Source organism: Puma concolor, chromosome B2, assembly GCF_028749965.1.
Source record: "Puma concolor isolate L17-30 chromosome B2, mPumCon1.1.hap2, whole genome shotgun sequence".
Classification (NCBI taxonomy): Eukaryota; Metazoa; Chordata; class Mammalia; order Carnivora; family Felidae; genus Puma; species Puma concolor.
In genome coordinates this window covers 12,158,082-12,180,840 of record NC_141671.1, presented here as the reverse complement: position 1 = coordinate 12,180,840, position 22,759 = coordinate 12,158,082, and the positions used below count along the sequence as shown (strand labels likewise).

Below are 22,759 nucleotides of genomic sequence, written 5' to 3'. Positions count from 1 at the left end.
TGCGTGCTTTTTAGATAGCAATTCTATTTCTAGGAATCCATACTACACGAATTCTTTCTCATTTGCTCACGATAAAAGGATGTTCACAGCAGCATTGCTTATTAAAGCAAAAATTTGGCAAAAACCTAAATGGCCAACAATAGGGGAGTAGTAAATTGTAGTAAATTGAGGACTATTTTGAAGCCATTAAAGAGAATATGTACCATCACAGAAAACCTTCCTCAGGTCCCTTATCAAATGAGGTAAGAGAGCATATTTAAGAAAGTGTGAATAATAACACATCTACATGTAAATATGTAAGAAAGTATGCAGAAGGATACACATCGATTTCCCAGTGGTTTCCTCTGAGTAAAGACATGAAACCAGAGCAGAGAAGTAAAAAGGAAACTTTCACTCTTCAGGTCGTTTCCTTCTGTATTTTACACTTTAACAAAGAGAATTCATTTACAGCCACGTAATTGTTTTCAGTAGAACAGCAAGAGGTGAGCGGTGGAAGCTGCCATGGGTTTGTTAGAAATATACCGGTGAATGAAGTCGAGAAGGAAAGTTCCAGACGTCTCTACCGTGACTAGCACCCACACCACTTCTGACACCAAATGTGTGGGTTTCCCACACGAGGCGATCCTGACACTGACTACCTGGGGCTGGCATCACACCCCACAGTTGAGGGCTCAGTCCCACAAGATAGCCTGCACCTCAAGTGCCCGTCACAAGTACAGGCCTCCAGTCCTCCTGAATACAAAGCAGACATTCCCAAGACCCTCTTCTCAGGCTTTCTAATTTGCTAGAACAACTCACAGAATTCAGGAAAACAATGTGCTCATTATGACTGGTTTAGTTTCAAGGATACAAGTCAGGAACAGACAAATGGGAAAGCTGTGCGTAGGGCAAAGGATGGAGAAGAGGTATGAAGCTTCCACGCTTGCTCCGGGCGCATCACCCTCCCAGCACTTAGGTGTGTTCACCAACCCAGAAGCTCTCCAAACCCCTTGGTTCGGGTTTGATATGGAGGCCTCATTATATAGGTGTGGTTGATTAAATCACTAGCCTCCAATGATTAACTCAACCTGCCACCCTTCTCCACTCCCTGGAGGTCAGGAGGTGGGGCAGAAATTTCTAGTCCTCTCGGTTGGTTCCTCTGGCAACCAGCCCACAGCCTCACAGGCTTTCCAAAAGTCACCTCATTAACATAAATTCAGGTGTGGCTTGTTATGAATAACAAAAGACACTCCTTTCTCTTCAATTGCTTTGGAGCTATTTCAGGAACTGGGGATAAAAACCAAATAGTATAACAAAGGATGCTCTTATCACTCTATGGCTTAGGAAATTACAAGGGGCTTCAGAAGCTCTGTGCCAGGATCTGGGGATGAAAACCAAATACATATTTCTCATTATATCACAACATCACAGTGTCCTCATGGATGGACTGGATTCAAGGACAACGAAGTAGATTTGTAATTGTTAGGAAAAAGCAAATCCACAGCCTATCCATGGAGAAGAAAGGGGTCTTGTGGCGTGCTCCAGAACTTTGCTCTGGTCCTATTTAAAAACATTAATCTATGCCTTTCCTAGGGGGACACGGGCATTTAATCAAATATTCAAATGATATGAAGCTGGGGAAAAACAGCTAAATACTTTGAATGGTAAAACTAGGAATTCAAAAATATCTTGACTGGCTGGAAACACTGATCACATCTAAAACAATGAAACTGATTTGCGATAAATGTGAAGTCCTAAAGCTAAGTTTAAAAATCCAACAACACAAGTACAAAGTGAGAAAGACGGGGTTTAATAAAATTGCATTTGATAAACTAGAGAGTTTAGCTGACTGACAGTCCAAATGAGCTGAGAATATAATTTGGCTGTCACAGACATCAAAGATTACATAGCTGAAAAAAAATGCTTTTTAAGATCCATACTAGGACCACAGAAGGGAAGGTTCGTGAAGACAAGTTTCAGGTCACTACAAGGAAGACCTTTAGCCTAACAATAAAATAGAGGGCACTCTTGATTTGCACTCTTGACATGTGGAAATGTTGAAGCAGAGACCAAGCTACCTCTTGCTGGATGCAGTGGAAAAGCATCAGGTAGACAACCTAAGAGTCCAATTCTGGGATTCTAAAAATGTACATTTTTATGACATGAATTAATAATTGCCTTGTGATTTTTAGTGCTTAAAACCAAGCTATGGTATGACATCTTAAAAAATGTCATTCATATCAATTCTACCAAGAATGAATGTCCTTTGATAGGCTTAGAAAGTATAACGAGGGTTTTCTGCCTCATTGAATATGGTGCAAAGTTCTTTATTAAAGATGCCTCCTTAAATTCCAAACCTGAAGGAAATTACGAACCTCTAGTCTAGAACGATGTCATTGAAAATGAAATAGAATTGTGTGCCTGAAGTAGATAGAATCCTTTGGGCTCAAGCTCAGCCTCTCCCCAGTGAGTAGAGCCGTGTTGCCTCCCTTCAAGTTTCTACAGTGGCCCAAATCATTCAAGGGCGTGCAGTGTCGAGGAGGGCTGTTACCACTTGAGATACCAGTAACAGTGACATAGCAATTCCTCTACCATACTTATATACCCTCATACTAATTTTTAATGATATTCAGGAAACACAATCCCTCACTCGTAGGCAATGGGGACCAGATCTACAGCCAAATTTTCTGCCCTAATCCTAGCCCCTAGGGAGGACTTTACCCTGCCCTATGTCTGCTGATTTGACAATGCTAACCAGAGCTTTCCTGCCAAAAGGTTTCCATGTTGCCCTTGCACACACACACACACACACACACACACACACACACACACACTCTTCTGATATTTTCATGGCTTAATTTTTTTTAGGCCAGGAAATTTCTACTGACTACCTTGATTCTGGTGTTGGTATCCGTGTTGTCAAGTTAGGGAAAAAATAATGCTTCAAAGGAAAAAAGCAAATAGAGCAGCCATCTGGGGATTCGTGTTGTGTTAGGGGAGGGGAGGAATTTGTTTCTGTATGTGCGTACGATGCTGTCACTCCGAAGGCTGATGCGGATGGGTAGGAGTATGCTAGTTGTGGTTTAACTGCCCTTCAGGAAGAAGAAAAACACTAATTTGTAGCAATTAGCCAATTTCTACGGGATAGATATTCCCACCATGGTTGATTTTAGCACAGACCCACTGGATTTGGGGTTGGAAAGAGACATGCTGGTAGACTGATAAGTCAAGCCAGCCTCTTCAACTGGGAATTTAGTTAGGGATTTAGAGTAAAATCGCAAATCCTTATAACATTTGTTACCCGACGTGAATCTTTCTTCATAAAAGATTTTACAGAGGTTTTTAAGGCTGGCTTGGGCCTGGCACATTAAAGTAAAGGTATTTGTTTCTTTTTTCTGTCGCTATGCCAACTGTTTGGATCACCTGTCTAAATTTGCTTTCTTTTTAAAAAGCATTTTAAGAATGAGAATTGCAGCCATTCTAACATTTATCTTAAGGTCCTTCCCGTCGTGGTGAAGTTTAATCCATATTTTTGTATAGAAGAAGAAACCTCAATGACAATTAAAGCTATGTGGTTGTAAGAAGAAACATAATTATATGTCTTTAGGAGGATTCATTTACTAGCGATACCTCCTTTCCTCTACAAAAGAGCTACATACATGGTTCGATCCCATCCAAAGTAATGAAATCTGTTATTTGAGATTGATATGCTTTGGTGGAAAAGAAGACTGAGAAATTCTTGGCCGGATATCCTAATACCCATTCCCAGCCCCTCTTCCTTGCCTCCCTAAGGAAAGGCTGGACCAGTAAATGAACATTTTCCCAGACTCCCTTGTGATTAGGCTGGAAAACTCCATGTTCAAGAGGTCTGTGCAGTAAGGTGTTAAGTAAAACGGACTTAGCGCATATGGGAAAAAAGGAATGGACACAACTGTCAAAATCCTGTTTCCTCCCCCTCCCTTCTTTCTGAGTTGACTGCAAACAGAATGCTAGGTCAGTGGCAGCCTATGCCATGGGGCAGCTAGCAAGAGGGTGAAGGCTACCCCCGAAAGGATGCAGATTGGAAAGAGAAAGAGATTGGATGAATCCTGACAACCTGGTCGAACCACTGACTGGATCTGAAATATCTATATCTAGATGTCTTAAGATGAAGAAAATGACCCTCTTATTTTTTTATAGCCTCACTGAAGTATAACTGGTATAGCATGAAGGTCACCTGTCAGAAGTATACAAGTCAGTTGGCTTTAGCAAACTAACAGAATAGTGTCCTATCACCAACCACTTTTCCCCTCAACCCATTTTCAATCAGTTACCATTCCCAGCAATGGCCCCGGGCAAACACTGATCAGTTGTCTGAGTCTAATCTTACTGTTATGCCCAGAATTCGTGATCCCCAAAGACCACTAGGGAGCCGAGTCCGATGCAAAAGCAAAGAGCCTTTATTCGAGCTAGCTCGAGCTCAATCCCCTACCTGCACCGACGCAGCGGTGAGATACCAGGGAAAGAGAGCGAGTTTCAAAAGGACAAAGGTTTTATTGGGGCCTGGGGCAGTTGGTGAGGTAATGGCTATGGCCTCAACCGATTGGCTGGGGAAGGGTCCTGGGGAAGGGTCCGAGTCCTGTTAGGCAGGTGAGGGGGGGGTTACTCAAGGGGAGGAGGTGTGGTCAAGGTGAAGGACACAGAACAAGATGGAGTCGGCTGGCGTAGGCCCGCCCTTTCATTCCCCCCTTGTCATGTAGCTTAGGGACCCAATCATGGGACCGGCTGCATTTATGGTGACAAGGGGAACAGAGTTTGGAGGTTTATGCAAAGTTCTGGGAACCAAGTGTCCCTGGGGTGGCTCTGGGACGTCTGATTAAGTATTGTCCCCAAGCTGGTGTCTATGATCTGCCAGGTGATGTTTTGGGGGGGCGTGGGGACTCCCGGCAGCATGAGCAATGACAAGCAGTTAACAGAGTTACCAATATTAGGTAGGTCAAATGCGCTGTAGCTTGAGCTTGAGCGGGTTGTGTTGGTCCCGACTGATGGCCCATCGCGTGACAACGTCCTTCCGGATCGAGGAGGGGTCCGCTGGCTGAGCGTGGGTGTGATGGACCCAGGTCGCGATGCCGTCTACCTTGAGAGCAGTGGGGGTTGTCAACACCACGATGTAGGGTCCCTTCCAGCGCGGCTCGAGAGTCTCTCGGTGGTGCCTCTTGACGTAGACCCAGTCTCCTGGCCTGTATTGATGAGGTGTCGGGATCGGGCCAGCCTCGTAGATGGCACGGAGACGCGGCCAAATGTCCTCGTGCGCCCTCTGGAGCCCGCTCAAGGAAAGAAAAAGTTCTTGATCTTTAAACTCAGCAATAAGTTCAGCTCGAAGGCTGGGAATAACAGGGGGTGGCCTGCCAAACATAATCTCGTAGGGAGTAAAACCCAGAGTGTAAGGAGTGTTTCTAACCCGGTAAAGGGCGTACGGTAGGAGAGTCACCCAGTCCCCGCCAGTCTCCATGGTTAATTTGGTAAGGGTCTCTTTTAGGGTTCTATTCATTCTTTCTACCTGTCCTGAGCTCTGGGGCCTATAAGCACAATGTAATTTCCAGTTTGCCCCCACCGCCTTGGCTACTGCCTGTGTTACCTGCGAGATAAAAGCTGGTCCATTGTCTGATCCTACCATGGCAGGAAAACCATACCTGGGTAAGATGTCTTCTAGTAGCTTCTTAGCCACCGTCTGAGCCGTTTCATGCTTGGTTGGGTATGCCTCCACCCAGCCAGAGAAGGTGTCTGTAAATACTAAAAGGTATTTAAAACCATACTTTCCTGGTTTGACTTCAGTGAAGTCGACTTCCCATTGGGCTCCCGGTCTGGTGCCTCTGAGCCTGGTTCCTTTTTTATTTGATGTGGCCCTCGCGTTGGTGAGTTGGCAGGTCTTGCAGGCAGATACAACTTGCTCTATTTTGGTGTCCTGTTGGTGAATCTTAATTCCGGCATGTCGGATTAAGTCTTTTAATTTTCGGGCCCCCATGTGAGTAGACCGATGCATGTGCTCTAATATTGAGACTCCGAGCTGGTCTGGCAACACGAGCTCCTTGTTATGTGTATACCACCATCCCTTTATCTCCTGGGCCATAGGGAGTTTCTTGATCCGCTGTAACTCCTCCTGGGAGTATTTGGGCTGGTCTGGTAAAACTGGGTCTCCCGGGTCTGGTAGTTGTATGGTCATGGTGGGGACTGGAGTAAGGGCTACTGCCTTGGCTGCCTGGTCAGCCTTTCGATTACCTCTAGCTACTGGGTTATCAGCTTTTTGGTGCCCTTGGCAGTGGATAATGGCTAGCTTGGCAGGAAGCCATAAGGCTGTAAGCAGGTTAAGTATCTCCTGCTTATTTTTTATAGTCCGTCCTTCTGCCGTCAGTAACCCCCTCTCCTGATAAATTGCCCCATGAATATGAGCTGTGGCAAATGCATAACGGCTGTCTGTGTAGATGTTAAGCCGTTTTCCAGCTCCCAGCATCAGCGCCTTGGTGAGGGCTATGAGCTCTGCTCGCTGGGCTGACGTTCCAGAGGGTAGAGCCTCCGCCCATACGGTGTCCGTTTCGGTGACCACCGCTGCACCCGCATACCTGTGTCCGTCTCGCACAAAGCTGCTGCCATCAGTGAACCAAGTAGCCTCAGCATCGGGGAGGGGCCGGTCGGTCAGGTCCGTCCGGAATCCATGTACTTGTTCCAGGATTCCCGCACAGTCATGTAATGGAGCACCTAGGTCAGGGTCGGGTAGCAGGGTTGCAGGATTGAGGGCTGCACTGGGGTGGAACCGCACTCGTGGAGGGTTGAGTAGGAGGCTCTGGTAATGAGTCATACGTGTATTGCTCATCCATCTATCCGGAGGCTGTTTCAGGACCCCTTCAATGGCGTGTGGGGTCGTGATCCAGATCTCCTGTCCTAGGGTCAGCTTGTCTGCATCCTTGACTAGGAGTGCTGTCGCCGCAATAATTCTTAGGCATGGCGGCCAGCCGGCAGCCACTGGGTCTAGTTTCTTAGACAGGTAAGCCACTGGACGGTTCCAGGGGCCTAAGGCTTGAGTTAGAACCCCTTTTGCTATTCCCTTATGTTCGTCTACAAAGAGGTGGAAGGGCTTTGTAATGTCTGGTAGGCCCAGGGCTGGGGCACTTAGGAGGGCCTTTTTTAACTGATTAAAGGCAGTTTTTTCTTTTTCAGCCCATTTAAATGTTTTCCCCTCTTTGGTAGCTTCATATAGGGGCCTGGCGATCTCAGCAAAACCTGGAACCCAGAGGCGGCAGTAGCCGGCTGATCCTAGGAATTCCCTCACTTCTCTTCGGGAGGTGGGAGTAGGGATCCTTAGGACAGTTTCTTTTCTGGCTTCTGATAACCGCCGCTGTCCGCCCTCCAGGATATATCCCAGGTAACTTACCCTCTTCCTGCATATCTGAGCCTTCTTCGCGGATGCCCGGTATCCTAAGGCCCCCAGGGTAGCCAGCAGGTCCTGGGTCCCTCGCTCACAGTCTTTGGCCGTGTCCGCAGCAATCAGGATGTCATCTATGTACTGTAGAAGGGTGAGGCCAGGGTGCTCCCTTCTGTACTCACCCAGGTCTTCGTGTAGCGCCTCGTCGAAGATGGTGGGTGAATTTTTGAATCCCTGAGGTAGCCGTGTCCAGGTGAGTTGCCCACTGGAGCCCTCCTCCGGATCATGCCACTCGAAGGCGAAGAAGGGTTGGCTCTGGGGTGCCAGCGGCAGACTGAAGAAGGCGTCCTTTAAATCTAGTACAGTATACCAGACCCTAGAGGGCGCTAAGGAGCTCAAGAGAGTATATGGGTTGGGAACAGTTGGGTGTATGTCCGCGACCCTCTTATTTACTTCCCGGAGGTCTTGTACCGGTCGGTAGTCATTTGTGTGAGGCTTTTTGACCGGCAGTAAGGGGGTGTTCCAGGCAGACTGGCAAGGAACTAGTACCCCTAGGCTTCGTAGTCTCCGGATGTGTGGCTGGATCCCCTTCCGGGCCTCCTGAGACATGGGGTATTGTTTGATCCTTACCGGACTCTCTCCTGGCTTGAGCTCTACCAGGACTGGGGTCCTGTGAGCGGCTAGTCCCATCCCCCCCGTCTCTGCCCAAACCGAGGGGAATTCTCGTAGCCATCTGTCTATATTATCCTCTCTCGGGAGCGCCTCCTGGTGGAGGAGGTATTCATCCTCCAGTTTCATGGTCAGGACCTGGATGGGGTGGCCCTTGCCATCGGTGACCTGAGGCCCCCCTTGTCTGAAAGTTATCTGAGCTCCAATCTTGGTCAGTAAGTCCCGTCCTAACAGCGGGTAGGGGCATTCTGGTATTACCATAAAGGAGTGGGATACCCGGCCCGTTCCCAAATCTACTGTTCTTCGGGTAGTCCATGAATACTGGCTCATACCAGTTGCCCCTTGTACCCAGGACTTTTTGTTGGCTAGTTTTCCTTGTGGGGTGCGGAGGACCGAATGTTGTGCTCCGGTGTCGACAAGGAAGTCAATAGGGGTCCCCTCCACTTTAAGAGTTACCCTGGGTTCGGGGAGAGGGTCCGAACCCTGACTCCCCTAATCACTTAGTTCATCCAGCTCTAGGACTTTTACTCGATCAGTCTTGCTTCCCTTCCCGCCAGCTCTTTTTGGACAATCTCGGGCCCAATGCCCTATCTCCTTGCAGTATGCACACTGATCCTTCTGCAGCCTCTGCTTCCCCCCCTTGGTGCTTTTACCTTTTCTTGTGTCGTCTGCCAGCTGCCGGAGACGGCGGTCTCGTTCCTCGGGGAAGTCAGCAGTGGTAGCTAGTAGTATTCTGGCCAGGTCTCGAGTCTGCTTACTGCTGGCAGCCGCCATGGCGCGAGCCTGCTTGTCCTCAGGAGGCTCCCGGTTATTATATACCTTTTCGGCTACCACCAGTAAGTCCTGCAGACTTTTTTCTCCTAGTCTATCTATTTTCTGTAATTTTCTCCTAATGTCTATGGCCGATTGGTTTACAAAGGCCATGAGAACAGCTGCCTTGCTTTCCGGAGCCTCTGGATCCATGGGGGTGTAGGTACGGAATGCCTCCATGATCCGTTCTAAAAAGGCAGCCGGAGATTCATCTTTTCCCTGTTGTACATTTCCTACCTTGGCCAAATTGGTTGGCTTTCTAGCAGCCATTCGGAGACCCCCCCATTAGAGTCTGGCGGTAGACCCGGAGCCTCTCCTTACCTTCTGCCGTGTTGAAATCCCACTGGGGCCGAGTTAAGGGGAAGGAGGCATCTATCTGAGCCTGGTTGGTGGTGGGATTTCCGTCTGCGCCTGGAACTAGTTTTCGGGCCCCACTGAGGATTCTTTCTCTTTCTTCAGTCGTGAACAGGACCTGCAAAAGCTGCTGGCAATCATCCCACGTGGGCTGATGGGTAAAAAGAACAGAGTCTAATAGATCAATAAGCCCTGCCGGTTTCTCGGAAAACTTAGGATTCTGAGCTTTCCAGTTGTAGAGGTCACTAGTGGCGAAAGGCCAGTAGTGATGGGGCTGATTCCCCTCCGCGTCTGGGGGTCCGGTGGCTCGCAGGGGCAGAATAGTGGAGTCGGCGGCGGAGGCGGATTGCCCCCTCTGAGCCCTTTGTCTGGTAAAGGGCGGGCTTCCCCCTGGAGCGTTTCCGCCTCCCGCTCTCGGAACAGCGTCTGCCTCCCCCGGAGGGGGAGGATGGTGTTCTTCCGGCATCCTAGAGGGGTTATACGGGGGAGGAAAAATTAATTCTTCTTCAGCACCCCCCTGTAGGACAGGGTAGAGGGGTGCTGAAGGCTGGGTAAGACTTTTCCTCTTCTCTGTCTCCTGCAAAGCAAGAATGGGTTTTGGCTCCGGAGGGAGCAGGGTTAGGAAGGGCTTAAGCCAAGAGGGTGGGTCTTCTACAAGGTCCTGCCAAGTGATAATGTAAGGGAGCTGATCAAGATGGCCCGCCTTAGGCTGAGAGATGATACTCCTGACTCGGTGGATGGTAGGGAGGTCGAAGGTCCCCTCTGGTGGCCATCCGACATTGAAAGTTGGCCACTCGCTAGAACAAAAAAACTGCATCCGACCCTTTCGGACTTCCACACTGAGGTTGTTAGCTCTTCCCCTCACATCCTTAAAGTGATCAATCATAATACTTAGAGGAGTAGTCTGAGTCTGTCCCATAACGTCCGTCCAGTAAGTCCACAGAACAAAACAGAGAAACACAAAAACAGACAAACAGAGGGCCCCTAGAAAGTCTTCCAACTCCATGGAAGCAAAACTGCAAGCTAGCTTAGACCTTTGAGGGGATTCCATGTCCCTCCAAAACCGATGAGGGGATTCCACGTCCCTCCAAAACCGATGAGGGGATTCCACGTCCCTCCAAAGACGACGGCCTCACGCCGACCAGCGGGAGCGACCCGCCTCGTCTCAGACCTTTGAGGGGATTCCACGTCCCTCCAGAAGGGAGAATCGGAACGTCTTCCGAAACTCCCGGCCCGTGGTCCTCCAGTGCGTCCACTTAGACCGCGTCGGGCACTACCAGAATTCCAGAAATGAGCTCACACAGAAAAGACAGAACAAACAGACACTAACCGTGGCCAGTCAGGCTCTCCGGGTCGGGGGTCCCTCGGGGTTCTTGGGGATCCCGGACGAGCCCCCAAATGTTATGCCCAGAATTCGTGATCCCCAAAGACCACTAGGGAGCCGAGTCCGATGCAAAAGCAAAGAGCCTTTATTCGAGCTAGCTCGAGCTCAATCCCCTACCTGCACCGACGCAGCGGTGAGATACCAGGGAAAGAGAGCGAGTTTCAAAAGGACAAAGGTTTTATTGGGGCCTGGGGCAGTTGGTGAGGTAATGGCTATGGCCTCAACCGATTGGCTGGGGAAGGGTCCTGGGGAAGGGTCCGAGTCCTGTTAGGCAGGTGAGGGGGGGGTTACTCAAGGGGAGGAGGTGTGGTCAAGGTGAAGGACACAGAACAAGATGGAGTCGGCTGGCGTAGGCCCGCCCTTTCACTTACCTTTCCTGGACATTTCCTATAAAGAGAATCACGCAATGATTCCATCTTTTGCTTATGGCTTCTTTCATTTAAATAATGCTGTTGAACTTTCCATGCTGTAGCACATACGAGTATTTTATTCTTTTTCAATGCTGAATAGTATTCTATTTGTATACCTCATTTTGTTTATTGATTGGTAACTGGGTTGTTTTCAGTTTGGGGCCATTATAAATAATGCTGATTAGAACATTTATGTATAAGCCTTTTTGTGGATCTATGTTTCCATTTCTCTTGACTAGATTCCTAGGAGTGAAATATGAGAGTCATGTGGTAAGTTTATGTCTCACTTTTTTTGGTGTATATTTATTTTGAGAGAGAGAGTGTGAGCGGCGGGGTGGGGGCGGGGAGGGGGTGTAGAGAGAATGGGAGACACAGAATCTGAAGCAGGGTCCAGGCTCTGAGCTGTCAGCACAGAGCCCGCCACAGGGCTCAAACCCACAAACCATGAGATCATGGCCTGAGCCAAAGTTAGATGATTAACCGACTGAGCCACCCAGGCACCCCTTTTATGTCTCATTTTTGAAGAAATTGCCAAAGTGTTTTCCAAAGTGGTTGTGCCATTTTACATTTCCACCCGCAGCGTATAAGAGTTCCTATCTCTCTACATCCTTACCAAAATACTTGGTATTGTGTGTCTTTTTGATTATAAGCATTCTTAGTGTATGATGATATCTTTTTGTGGCTCTAACTTTTATTTCCCTAATAACTAATAATGTTGAGCACTTTCTTGTGCTAATGAGCCGTTCATATGTCTTCTTTGGTAAAATGTCTATTCAAGTCTTTTGTCCCCTACAATTAGGTTGTTTATCGTCTTATTTCTCATTGTAAGAGTTTTTGTATAAATTCTAGATACATATTCTTTATCAGATATATGGTTTGCAAATATTTCTTTCAGTCTATGGCTTATTTTGTCATTTTCTTAATCTTATCTTCTGAAGCAGAAGTTTTTAATTTCAATGAAGTCCAATTTATTAATTTTTTGTCTTGTATGGCTTGTGTTCTTAGTGTCATATCTGATTTTCTGCTAACCCAAGGGCATGAAGATTAACTCCTGTGGGTTTTTATAGAGATTTAACCCTTTTGTTTCTTCTTAGGGCCAAAAAAGTCCTTTGGAGTTACGTTTTTAACACAGTGTGTTAAGATTCTATGTTTGTTGGTTTATATTATTTATTCCATTTTTTCCTTTTTGCATCTGGACATCCAATGGCCGCATCACTATTTATTGAAAAGACTCTCTTTTCTCTCTTTAATTGTCTTGGCATCTTTGTTGAAATTTAATTTACCACAAATGTAAGGGTTTATTTTTGAACTTTTAGTGCTATTCCACTGATTTGTATAGCAGGGTCACAAAGTATGGTCTGTGGGCCAAATTCAGCCCACCACCTCTTTTGTTCATACAAGGTTATTGAACACAGGTGTTCTCGTGTGTTCACATCTTATTTGAGCTGCTTTTGCACTGACAGCAGCATTGAGTAATTGCAACAGAAACTCCAACGTGTCAAGTATTTACTATATGGCACTTTTTTTTTTTTTTTTTTTTTTTTTTAATTTTTTTTTTTTTTTCAACGTTTATTTATTTTTGGGACAGAGAGAGACAGAGCATGAACGGGCGAGGGGCAGAGAGAGAGGGAGACACAGAATCGGAAACAGGCTCCAGGCTCTGAGCCATCAGCCCAGAGCCCGACGCGGGGCTCGAACTCACGGACCGCGAGATCGTGACCTGGTTGAAGTCGGACGCTTAACCGACTGCGCCACCCAGGCGCCCCAATATGGCACTTTTTAAAAACAATGTGCCAAACCCTGATCAAATGCTCATCCTTCTGTCAATACCACGTTCTTGATCACTGTAACTTTACAATAAGTCATGATACCAGATGGTACAAGTCTTCCGACTTAGTTCTTATTAATCAAAATTGTTTTCATTATCCTAGGCACTTTGCATTTCCATATAAATTTTAGGATCAGCCTGTCAATTTCTGAAAAATAGCATGCCACAACTTTGATAAGGGTCTGTAGATCAATCTGGGGCAAACGACCACCTTGACAATATTGGTCCTTCCAATGCATGAACTTGACATCTCTCTATTTATTAGAGCTTTAATTTTTCTCAACAGCGTTTTTACTTTGCAGTATGCAAGTCTTTGATTTCTTTTGTCAAATATATTTCTAAGTATTTTATTATTTCTGATGTTGTTATAAATGAAATTGTTTTTTTCATTTCATTTTCAGACTTGTTTTTTTTTTAAGGTTTATTTATTCACTTTGAGAGAGAGAGAGAGAAAGAGAGCAGGGGAGGGGCAGAGAGAGAGGGTGAGAGAGAATCCCAGACATGTCAGCGTGGAGCCTGATGCAGGGCTCAATCTCACGAACCATTAGATCATGACCTGAGCCAAAACCAAGAGTCAGGTACTCAACCAACTGAGCCACCAAGGGACACCCCCCATTTTCAGATTTTTTTTATTGCAACACAATTAATTTTTGTGCACTGATCTTGTATTCTATGAACTAGCTAAATAGTTTATTGTTTCTTTTATGTTTTTGTGGATTTAAAATTTTTTTCTGCATATAGGCTCATGATATATGCAAAGAAACAATAATTTTATTTCTTCCTTCCCAAACTGGACTGGATGTTTTTGGGGTTTTTTTCACTTTTATACCAGCTAGAACCTCCAGCATGATGTTGAACAAAAGTGTTGATAGTGGACACCTTGGCTTTTTTTACCCTGATCTTATGTGGAAAAGCTTTCAGTCTTTCACCGTTAAGTATGATTTTAGCTGTAAGTTTTTCATAGATGTCCTTCATAAGGTTGCATAATTTTCCTTCTATTCTTAGTTTGTTGAGATTTTTTTTAAACCATGAATGGGTGTTGGATTTTTTCACATGCTTTCTCTGAAACAATTGAGATAATCATGTTATTTTTGTTCCTTACTATCCTAGTAATATGGTATTCTATATTAAGTGACTCACTTGTTAAATCAACTTTGCATTCTTGAAACAATCACACTGGTTGTTAGTGTAAAACTCTTTTCATATGTTCCTGAATTCTGTTTTCTAATATTTTGTCATTGGTTTTTACATATATGCTCATGATATTGGCTAGTTTTCTTTTCTTGTGATGTTTCTGTCTTCCTTGTTATCGGGATAATATTGGTCTTACAGAATGAATTGATAGGTGTCCTTCTCCTCTATTTTATGCTTTATAAAAGAGTTTGTGAGAAATTGGTGTTGTTTTTAAAGGCTTAATAAACCTTACTAATGAAGCCAACTAGACCTCAGCTTTTCTTTGTGAAAGATTTCTAATTACTAAATCAGTTTCTTTTCTTGTTATAGGTATATTCAGATTTTCTACTTCTACACGAGTTTTCAGAATTTACATCTCTTCAGGATATTTTTCTATTTCATTTAAGTTGTTTAACTGTTGCCATAATATTGTTTGTAACACTCCTTATAATTCTTTACATTTTAATACGGCCAGTAGTAACATCCCATCTTTGTTCCTGATTTTTGTCATTTGTGTGTTCTCTCTTTATTTTCTTGGTCAGCCTAGCTAAGGGTTAGTTTTATTGCACTTTTGGTTTAATCTGTTTTCTCTATGTTTTGTTTTTTTTTCTATTTCAGTGATTTTTATTCTAATCTTCATTATTTCCACCCTTTTGCTTACTCTGGGTGTAGTTTTCTCTTCCTTTTCTAGTTTCTTAAGTTAAAAGTTTGTGTTGTAGATGTAATAGATTTCTCCTTTTCTGAAATCAGTTTTGATGTAGATTTGATGATGTTTCTTATCAAATTCAACTTAAAATTACCAGGAAAGGTGTGCCTGGGTGGCTCACTCCATGAAACATCCAACTCTTGGTTTCATTTCAGGTCACGATCCCAGGGTCTTGGGATGGAGCCCCACATCGGGCTCCACACTGAGCATGGAGCCTGCTTGAGATTCTCTCTCTTTCTCTCTAACCCTCTGCCCCACACACACTCTCTCTGTCTCGAATGAATGAATGAATGAATGAATAAATAAATAAATAAATAAATAAATAAATAAATAAATAAAATTACCAGGAAAAAACAGCACTTACATGTCAAACTTATAAGGTAGTGAAGTTGTTTGATAATTTTTAAATTACAAGTAATGTCAGGACACTTTGTATACCTCCTATTCTGGCAAAAGTTAAAACAAGAAGGAAAATCTCTATTTGAATTCTGATTATAAACTAAGAGAAAATCTAATAGAATTTTATGACTATCTTTCAAATTATGAATATACGCTATTAAAATCTTATGATTTCAGTTTTATGTCAATATATGGCAGTGCCTATCTGTGTAAAAAAGGCTTTTTCAAAGATGAAATACATAAAACCTCATTGCAGATTGGCATTAACAGATGCACATTTATATTTGACTGTTATAGAGGGAACACTAAAAATTTGAACCCAGATTAAACAACAACAACAACAACAAATCAGGCCCCACAAGAATTCATGGGGCGCCTGGGTGGCGCAGTAAGCGTCCGACTTCAGCCGGGTCATGGTCTCGCGGTCCGTGAGTTCGAGCCCCGCGTCGGACTCTGGGCTGATGGCTCGGAGCCTGGAGCCTGTTTCCGATTCTGTGTCTCCCTCTCTCTCTGCCCCTCCCCCGTTCATGCTCTGTCTCTCTCTGTCCCAAAAGTGAATGGACGTTGAAAAAAAAAAATTATAAAATAAAAAAATTAAAAAAAAAAAAGAATTCTTCTTATTACTAGATCTATCTTACAAAAGTGCTCCCAATTATTATGGTTATATTTTGCATTTCATCAATAAAAAAAAAAGTTTGAAAATTTATTTTCTTGTGTTATACAAATATGCACATAATATCCTTGATTTTGCCTCTTGGCCTACAAAACCTAAATTACTTATTATCTGGTCCCTTACAAGAAAAGTTTTCTAACCCCAGTCTAAGATGATATCTGCCAGAAATTTAAAGATTTACTTTCTCTGGAAGAAGATAAGACCTCTAGGACCTCTGGAATTTTCATACACAATGTCTGACATTCAAACAAAAATTACTAGGCATTCCAAGCAATAGAAGTAAATGACAGGAAAACCAAGAGAAAAAACAGAGGATAAAGATGGAGTTGTGTGTGTTCCAGATACTGGGATTATTAGGCAAGAATTTTATTCAGATAAGAATATTTTTTAAAAGGAAATATGAAGAATTTCACCAGATCATTGGCATATATAAGAAAATATTCCAGGGGCGCCTGCGTGGCTCATTCAGTTAAGCATCCAACTTCAGCTCAGGTCACGATCTCACGGCTTATGAGTTCAAGCCCTGCATCAGGCTCTATGCCCACTGCTCAGAGCTTGGAGCCTGCTTCAGATTCTGTGTCTCCTTCTCTCTTTGCCCCTCTCCCACTTATGCTCTGTCTCTTTCTCTCTCTCTCTCAAAAATAAATAAAAATTTATTTTTTCTTAAATTTTTTTAAAGAAAATATTCCAAATATTACCAAATATAGAAAAAAAGCATAATACTTTTATTAACTAATTTGTGGTACAATACCACAGTACTTTTTTACCAACTTTTTGGGCCGCTTACTCTTTTATTGCCTCTGCATGATAATAATTTATAATATCATATATGGGAGCAACCGATGTATTATTTAGTCTTTTTACTGACATGGTTGATCATTTCCTGAATTAGCAACAATTATGGGTGCTGTTTCCTCAGAAAGCACCAGACTTTGTCAGGTAAATTGAGATATGCAAAGCAAAATTCAGCATATTGGAAGACCTAAAATTTGTGACCTCTTACAGTAGTCACTCTTTGTGACCCTGTTACCGATTTATGTTCTACAAATGCGGAAAGACTTGATAAATGTTATTTTACACAATTCTCATCGGGAAAGAATGAATGGTACATTTATAATCATATATGCTGTGTTACTGAGTATATTCATGACAGGAGAGAATTTTAATTTTGAGCAGGTGTCAGTGAGAACCAAATCCTCCATTGATAATTTTACACGTTTGTTTGAAATTTTCCACAGTCTATTTTTGACTCTACGTTTCCAACTTTGTTTCTCCTCCACTGTACATGTTTTTTTTAATTAAAAAAAAATTTTTTTTAGAGAGAGAGAAAGAGAGAGAGAGAGAGAGAGTGCAAATGGGGGAGGGGCAGAGAGAAGGAGACACAGAATCCGAAGCAGGCTCCAGGCTCTGAGCTGTCAGCACAGAGCCCGACACAGGACTCAAACTCATGAACCGTGAGATCATGACCTGAGCTGAGGTTGGATACTTAACCGACTGAGCCACCCAAACGCCCCTCCACTGTACACGTTTTTACAGAGTTGTGTAAACTATGACATATCTGTTTAGTGGTATCATCTTTGGCCTTGTACCTATGGGCTATTGAGTGGTTCCATACAGTGTAAGTAGAAATAATTTCAGAACAGCTATCACAAACTATACATGAAAATGTTATAAACCACATAAATATATCCTCATAAATCTAAATCACATGTATCCCTGATCCAACTTCTCTCAGGCTATATTCCAAAATTGGCTTCGACACTCGATCACCACCCGAATGAGGGCAAGTGTAATGGAGGAAAAGCTGAAGTGGAAAGAGACAGTGATCTTACCACAGTTGAAAATGTCTTACGTCTGCAACATTTACAAAAATATATTTCTTTGTGAACGCATCGTTGGGACCCTACCCAGGTCTTAGAAAGGATGCAGATAAGTGTCCTGAAGCTTAAGCTTCATTAGATAAAAATAAATGAGAGATAACTAACAATGAATATGCACCAGAAATTTGGGGACTGGGACGGAAGGAGACAGGGATAACAGATTTTCCAGTGTGTGCCTGGTTACCATTTGGATATTTGTATACCTATTAAAAATAGAAGTGTTTAATTGAGGCCAAATATTCTAAATTGGAAATGAGTGGCAGCTACATTAAGCACTAAGTGAGCACTGCCAAAAGCCAAACTTCCTGAGAAAAAAGAAATAAATCAGAAAAAAACTATGATTGTAAGTAAAACAGTCTATCCAAGGACTCTGAGGGCTTGCGACAGACCCCCGATTCTAAGCAAATAGTGATATCACAATTTCTCATTGACCCTCAGTCTCTCTTTCCCTAGAGAGACTATTATGCTAAGATATAGGCGAGTATTTCATAATGTGATTTCATGGGTGCCAAAATCTGCCATGATAAATTCAGTAAGTGTAGAATTTTAAGGTTGTACCATAGCCCAAGTGACATGTGTTTATTGAGCACTTGAAATGTGGCTAGTACAACTTGAGATGTGTTGTAAGTGTAAAGTGCATACTGTGTTTTAAAGATTTAGTTCACTGGTGCCTGGCTGGCTCAGTCAGTAAAGCGTGTGACTCTTGATCTCATGGTCATAAGTTCAAGCCCCACGTGGAATGTGGAGCCTACTGAAAAATAATAATAATAATAATAATAATAACATAAATTAAATATTTTCTACAAATAAGAATCTCAAAAATAAATTTTATGGAAAATTAGATGATTACATGTTGAAATAATATTTAGAATATATCGAATTAAATAAAACATTAACATTAATTTCACCTTTTTTTAGCTATTGAAAGTATTACTACTGGAAAATTTGAAGGGACATGTGTCTTAAGTCATATTTGTGTTGAAAGTTGCTGCTCCAAAGGCGTACTTCACCTGCCCCTACCACTTATAGGACAGTTGAGGATATCACTTGACATAACTATGCCAGCTTTATTACTTTTAAAAAAAATTTTTTTAACGCTTATTTATTTTTGAAAGAGAGAAAGAGAAAGACAGAGCATGAACGGGGGAGAGGCAGGGAGAGAAAGGAAGACGCAGAATCTGAAGCAGGCTCCACTCCCTGAGCTGTCAGCATAGAGCCCAACACAGGGCTTGAACTCATGAATCATGAGATCATGACCTGAGCCGAAGTGGGCCGCTTAACCCACTGAGCCACCCAGGCGCCCTGAGCTTTATTACTTTTAAAGAGAAAGTTAAATTTCAAAATATCAAGAGCTTAAAAACTTCCAGAATGAGAAAATTGCATATCTATCACCACAATTGAATAGATCCATTAAAGTGTTATGTAATTACGTTGTTTCGCAAGTTTGAAATCATCTGAAGGGTTTTCTTTAAAGTAATAAGCAGTTTCTCCAAATAGTTCATTCTGGTTTTTTATTACCAATTCATTTTATGCCTCTCTAAAATATTTTAAGTTATATAAAATGAGAATAATGGCCTTCCATAATCAGTAAAAATAATCTTACAAGAAAAAAATTATAAGCAAGAAAAAGACACAGAGCTGAATGATTTCTTCTTGAAATTGAAATTTCAATTGAAATTATTTATTATGGTAAATATTGTGCTAGCCCACCCTTCAATATTAGCTAGTCTCTAGACCAAAAACTTATGTGAGATGGTTCAATATATGAAAATCAATTAGTGTCACATAACATACCACATTAATAGAATGAAAAAGAGCTACACAATCATCTCAACTGATGCAGAAAAAGCATTTGAGGGGCGCCTGGATGGCTCAGTCGGTTGGGCATCCGACCTCGGCTCAAGTCATGACCTTGCAGTTCCTGTATGGCTGCGGGAATTGGGCTCTGGACTGACGGCTTGGAGCCCGAAGCCTGCTGGGATTCTGTGTCTCCCTCTCTCTGTGCCCCTCCCCCACTTCTCTCTCTCTCTCTGTCTCTCTCTCTCTCTTTCTCTCTCTTTCTCTGTCTCAAGAATAATAAACAATAAAAAATTTTTTAAAAAAAGCATTTAACAAAATCCAGCACATTTTTAATGATAAAAACACTTAACATACTAGGAATGACAGGAAGCTACTTCAATGCAATGGAGGCCGTATATGAAAACCAAAAGCTAGTATCATACTCAACGATGAAGTGGAAACTTTTCCTCCAAGATCAGAAACAAGAGTACGATGCCCACTTTCACCACTTCTATTCATCATAGTACTGGAAATCCTACCCAGAGCAATTACATAAGAAAAAGAAGTAAAAAAGGCATGTGAATTGGAAAGGAAGAAGTAAAATTATTCCTGTTTTATAGACATCATGATCTTGTAGGTAGAAAACCCTAATAGTTACACACACACACACACACACACACACACACACAAACACACACACAGGATACAAAATCAACACCCAAAAACCAGTTGTATTTCTATATCCCAAAAGGATAACTAAGAAAATAATTCCATTTATGAAAACGTTTAGCCAGGAATAAAGTTAACCAAAAGAATTGCATGCTGAAAACTACAAAATGTTACTGAAAGAGATTAAACACCAATAAATAGAAAAGCATCCTACATTCATGAATTGAAAAACTTATTATTGTTATGTTGTCAATACTACCCAAATTGATCTTTGCAGTTCCTATCAAAATTCAATGTAATTCCTATCAAAATCCCAATGACTTCTTTTTCTAGAAATAGAAAAGTCCATTCTTAAATTTATGTAGACACTCAAGAGAGCTAGACGAGCCAAAATAACCTTGAAAAACTGAAGCTGGAGACCTCACACTTTCTGATTTTAAAACTTATTACGAAGCTACAGTAATCCAAACAGGGGGGTACTGGCATAAAGACAGACATATAGTCAAATGATTTCGGAAAGCATACCAAGACCATTCAACGGCGAAAGAAGAGTCTTTTCCACAAGGGTGCTGGGAAAACTGGATAACCACAAGAAAAAAATGAAGTTAAATCTTTGCATTGCTATATACAAAAATTAACTCGAAAAAATCTAATCCTGGCAATCACCAATCTACTTTCTGTCTCTACAGATTTGCCTACTCTCAACATTTCATATGAATGCAGTTGTACAATATGTGGCCTTTTGTGTCTGGCTTCTTTCATTCAACCCAATATTTTCATGTTGTAACCTGTGTCCGTACTTCATTTTTTTTTTTTTTTTTTAGGCCTGAATAATATTCTGTTGTATGATTATACAACATTTTGTTTATCCATTCATCCATTGATGGATATTTAGGTTGTTTCTACTTTTTGGATATTATGACTAATGCTGCCGTGAACATCAGCATGCAACTTTTTACATGACCTTAGGTTTTCATGTCTCTTGACTAGATACCTAGACGTGGAGTTGCTGGGGCACATAGAAAATCCATATTTGGCATTTTGAGGAACCTGCCAAACTATTTTCCAAAGTGGTTTCATTGCGTTAAGTCTGTAGATTGATTTGGGGATATTGTTATCTTAACAATATTTTTTAAATCCATGAATATAGGATCTTTCCAATTACTTAGAGCATCTGCAATTTCTTTCAATAACGTTTTGTAGTTTTCAGTGTACAAATCGTGTGCTTTTTTTTATTACATTTACTTTTTTTAATGTTTATTTATTTTTGACAGAGAGAGAGAGAGAGAGAGAGAGAGCAGGGGAGGGGCAGAGAGAGAGGGAGACACAGAATCCAAAGCAGGCTCCAGGCTCTGAGCTGTCAGCATAGAGCCCGACGTGGGGCTCGAACTCACAGACGGGGAGATCATGACCTGAACCGAAGTCGGGTGCTCAACCGACTGAGCCACCCAGGCGCCCCATGGTTAAATTTACTTCTAAATATTTTATTGTTTTTGATGCTTTTGTAAATGGAACTGATTCCTGAATTTTATTTTCAGGGTTTCCAGTGCTAAAAATAAAATAATTTTTTTTTGTATGTTGATACTATACCCTTCAATCATGCTGAACATATTTATTCGTTCCAATAGTGTTTTTTGTGTGCTTTCTTAGGAGTTTCATATATACAAGATTCTGTCATCTTCAAACAGAGATAGTTTTACTTCTTCCTTTTCAATCTAGATGTCTTTTTGAAATGGTCTTATTGCCCTGGTTATCCCCTCCAGTACAATGTTGAACAGAAATGGTGAGAAAAGACATCTTTGTCTTTTTACTGGTCTTAGAGAAAAAGCTTTCAGCCTTTCATCATTAAGTATGATGTTAGGTGTGGCTTTTTGTAGATGTCCTTTATCAGACTGAGAAAGATTTCTTCTATTCCTAGTTTGTTGAGTGCTTTTTATCACTTTCTGCATCTATAAAGAGGATCGCATGCTTTTGCTTTTTGTGGGGGTGGGGCGAAATGTCTTTCTCTGATTTTGGTGCTGAGTTCATACTGGCCTCATAGAATGAGTTCAGCAGTGTTCTCTACCTGCACTATTTTCTTTTTTTTTTTTTTTTTTAATTTTTTTTTTTCAACGTTTATTTATTTTTGGGACAGAGAGAGACAGAGCATGAACGGGGGAGGGGCAGAGAGAGAGGGAGACACAGAATCTGAAACAGGCTCCAGGCTCTGAGCCATCAGCCCAGAGCCCGACGCGGGGCTCGAACTCACGGACTGCGAGATCGTGACCTGGCTGAAGTCGGACGCTTAACTGACTGCGCCATCCAGGCGCCCCTACCTGCACTATTTTCTAAAAGAGTTTGTAAAGAATTCATATTCTGTCTATTTATATTATAATTATAGTTAAAACTATTTGATAAAATTCACAAAGCCATCAGGACTTGGGCTTTTCTTTGCGGGAAGATTCTTAAATACTAATTCAATATCTCTCCTTGTATATCTATTTAGATCTTTTTCCTCTTCTTAAGTCAGCTTGGGTTGTTTGTCTCTCTAGGTACTTGCCCACTTCGCCTAGGTTATTTAGTTGGTTGATATATAATCGTTCACACTAGTCCTGTATAATACTTTTTCTTTCTATAAGGTTGATAATAATATCCTTTCTTCCTTTCC

At 42.4% G+C, this 22,759-nt stretch overlaps 2 protein-coding genes across 2 annotated transcripts; both read right to left on the bottom strand.

The window, feature by feature from the left end:
* Positions 1 to 4,395: 4,395 nt before the first annotated feature.
* Positions 4,396 to 7,371, bottom strand: LOC147580733 (uncharacterized). The gene has a single exon (XM_086706188.1). The coding sequence runs from the start codon at positions 6,827 to 6,829 to the stop codon at positions 4,955 to 4,957; it is 1,875 nt and encodes a 624-aa protein (XP_086562314.1). The 5' UTR covers positions 6,830 to 7,371; the 3' UTR covers positions 4,396 to 4,954.
* LOC147580732 (uncharacterized) lies at positions 5,810 to 10,780 on the bottom strand. Its single transcript, XM_086706194.1, has 3 exons — positions 9,179 to 10,780; positions 7,388 to 7,754; positions 5,810 to 5,935 (listed from the first exon to the last, which is right to left on the bottom strand). Exons 1-2 carry the CDS (start codon positions 10,260 to 10,262, stop codon positions 7,735 to 7,737), a joined length of 1,104 nt encoding a protein of 367 aa, XP_086562320.1. The 5' UTR covers positions 10,263 to 10,780; the 3' UTR covers positions 5,810 to 5,935; positions 7,388 to 7,734.
* Between the last annotated feature and the right edge of the window lie 11,979 nt (positions 10,781 to 22,759).

What these genes read in the sequence shown, in the direction of transcription:
- LOC147580733 (XM_086706188.1), bottom strand. Translation starts at nt 6,829, where the DNA reads ATGAGCAATACACGTATGACTCATTACCAGAGCCTCCTACTCAACCCT.
- LOC147580732 (XM_086706194.1), bottom strand. Translation starts at nt 10,262, where the DNA reads ATGGAATCCCCTCAAAGGTCTAAGCTAGCTTGCAGTTTTGCTTCCATG. An exon ending in GGATTTCAACACGGCAGAAG is followed by an intron (nt 7,755 to 9,178) that starts GTAAGGAGAGGC and finishes AGCGCCCTCTAG; the next exon opens with GGTCTGGTATACTGTACTAG.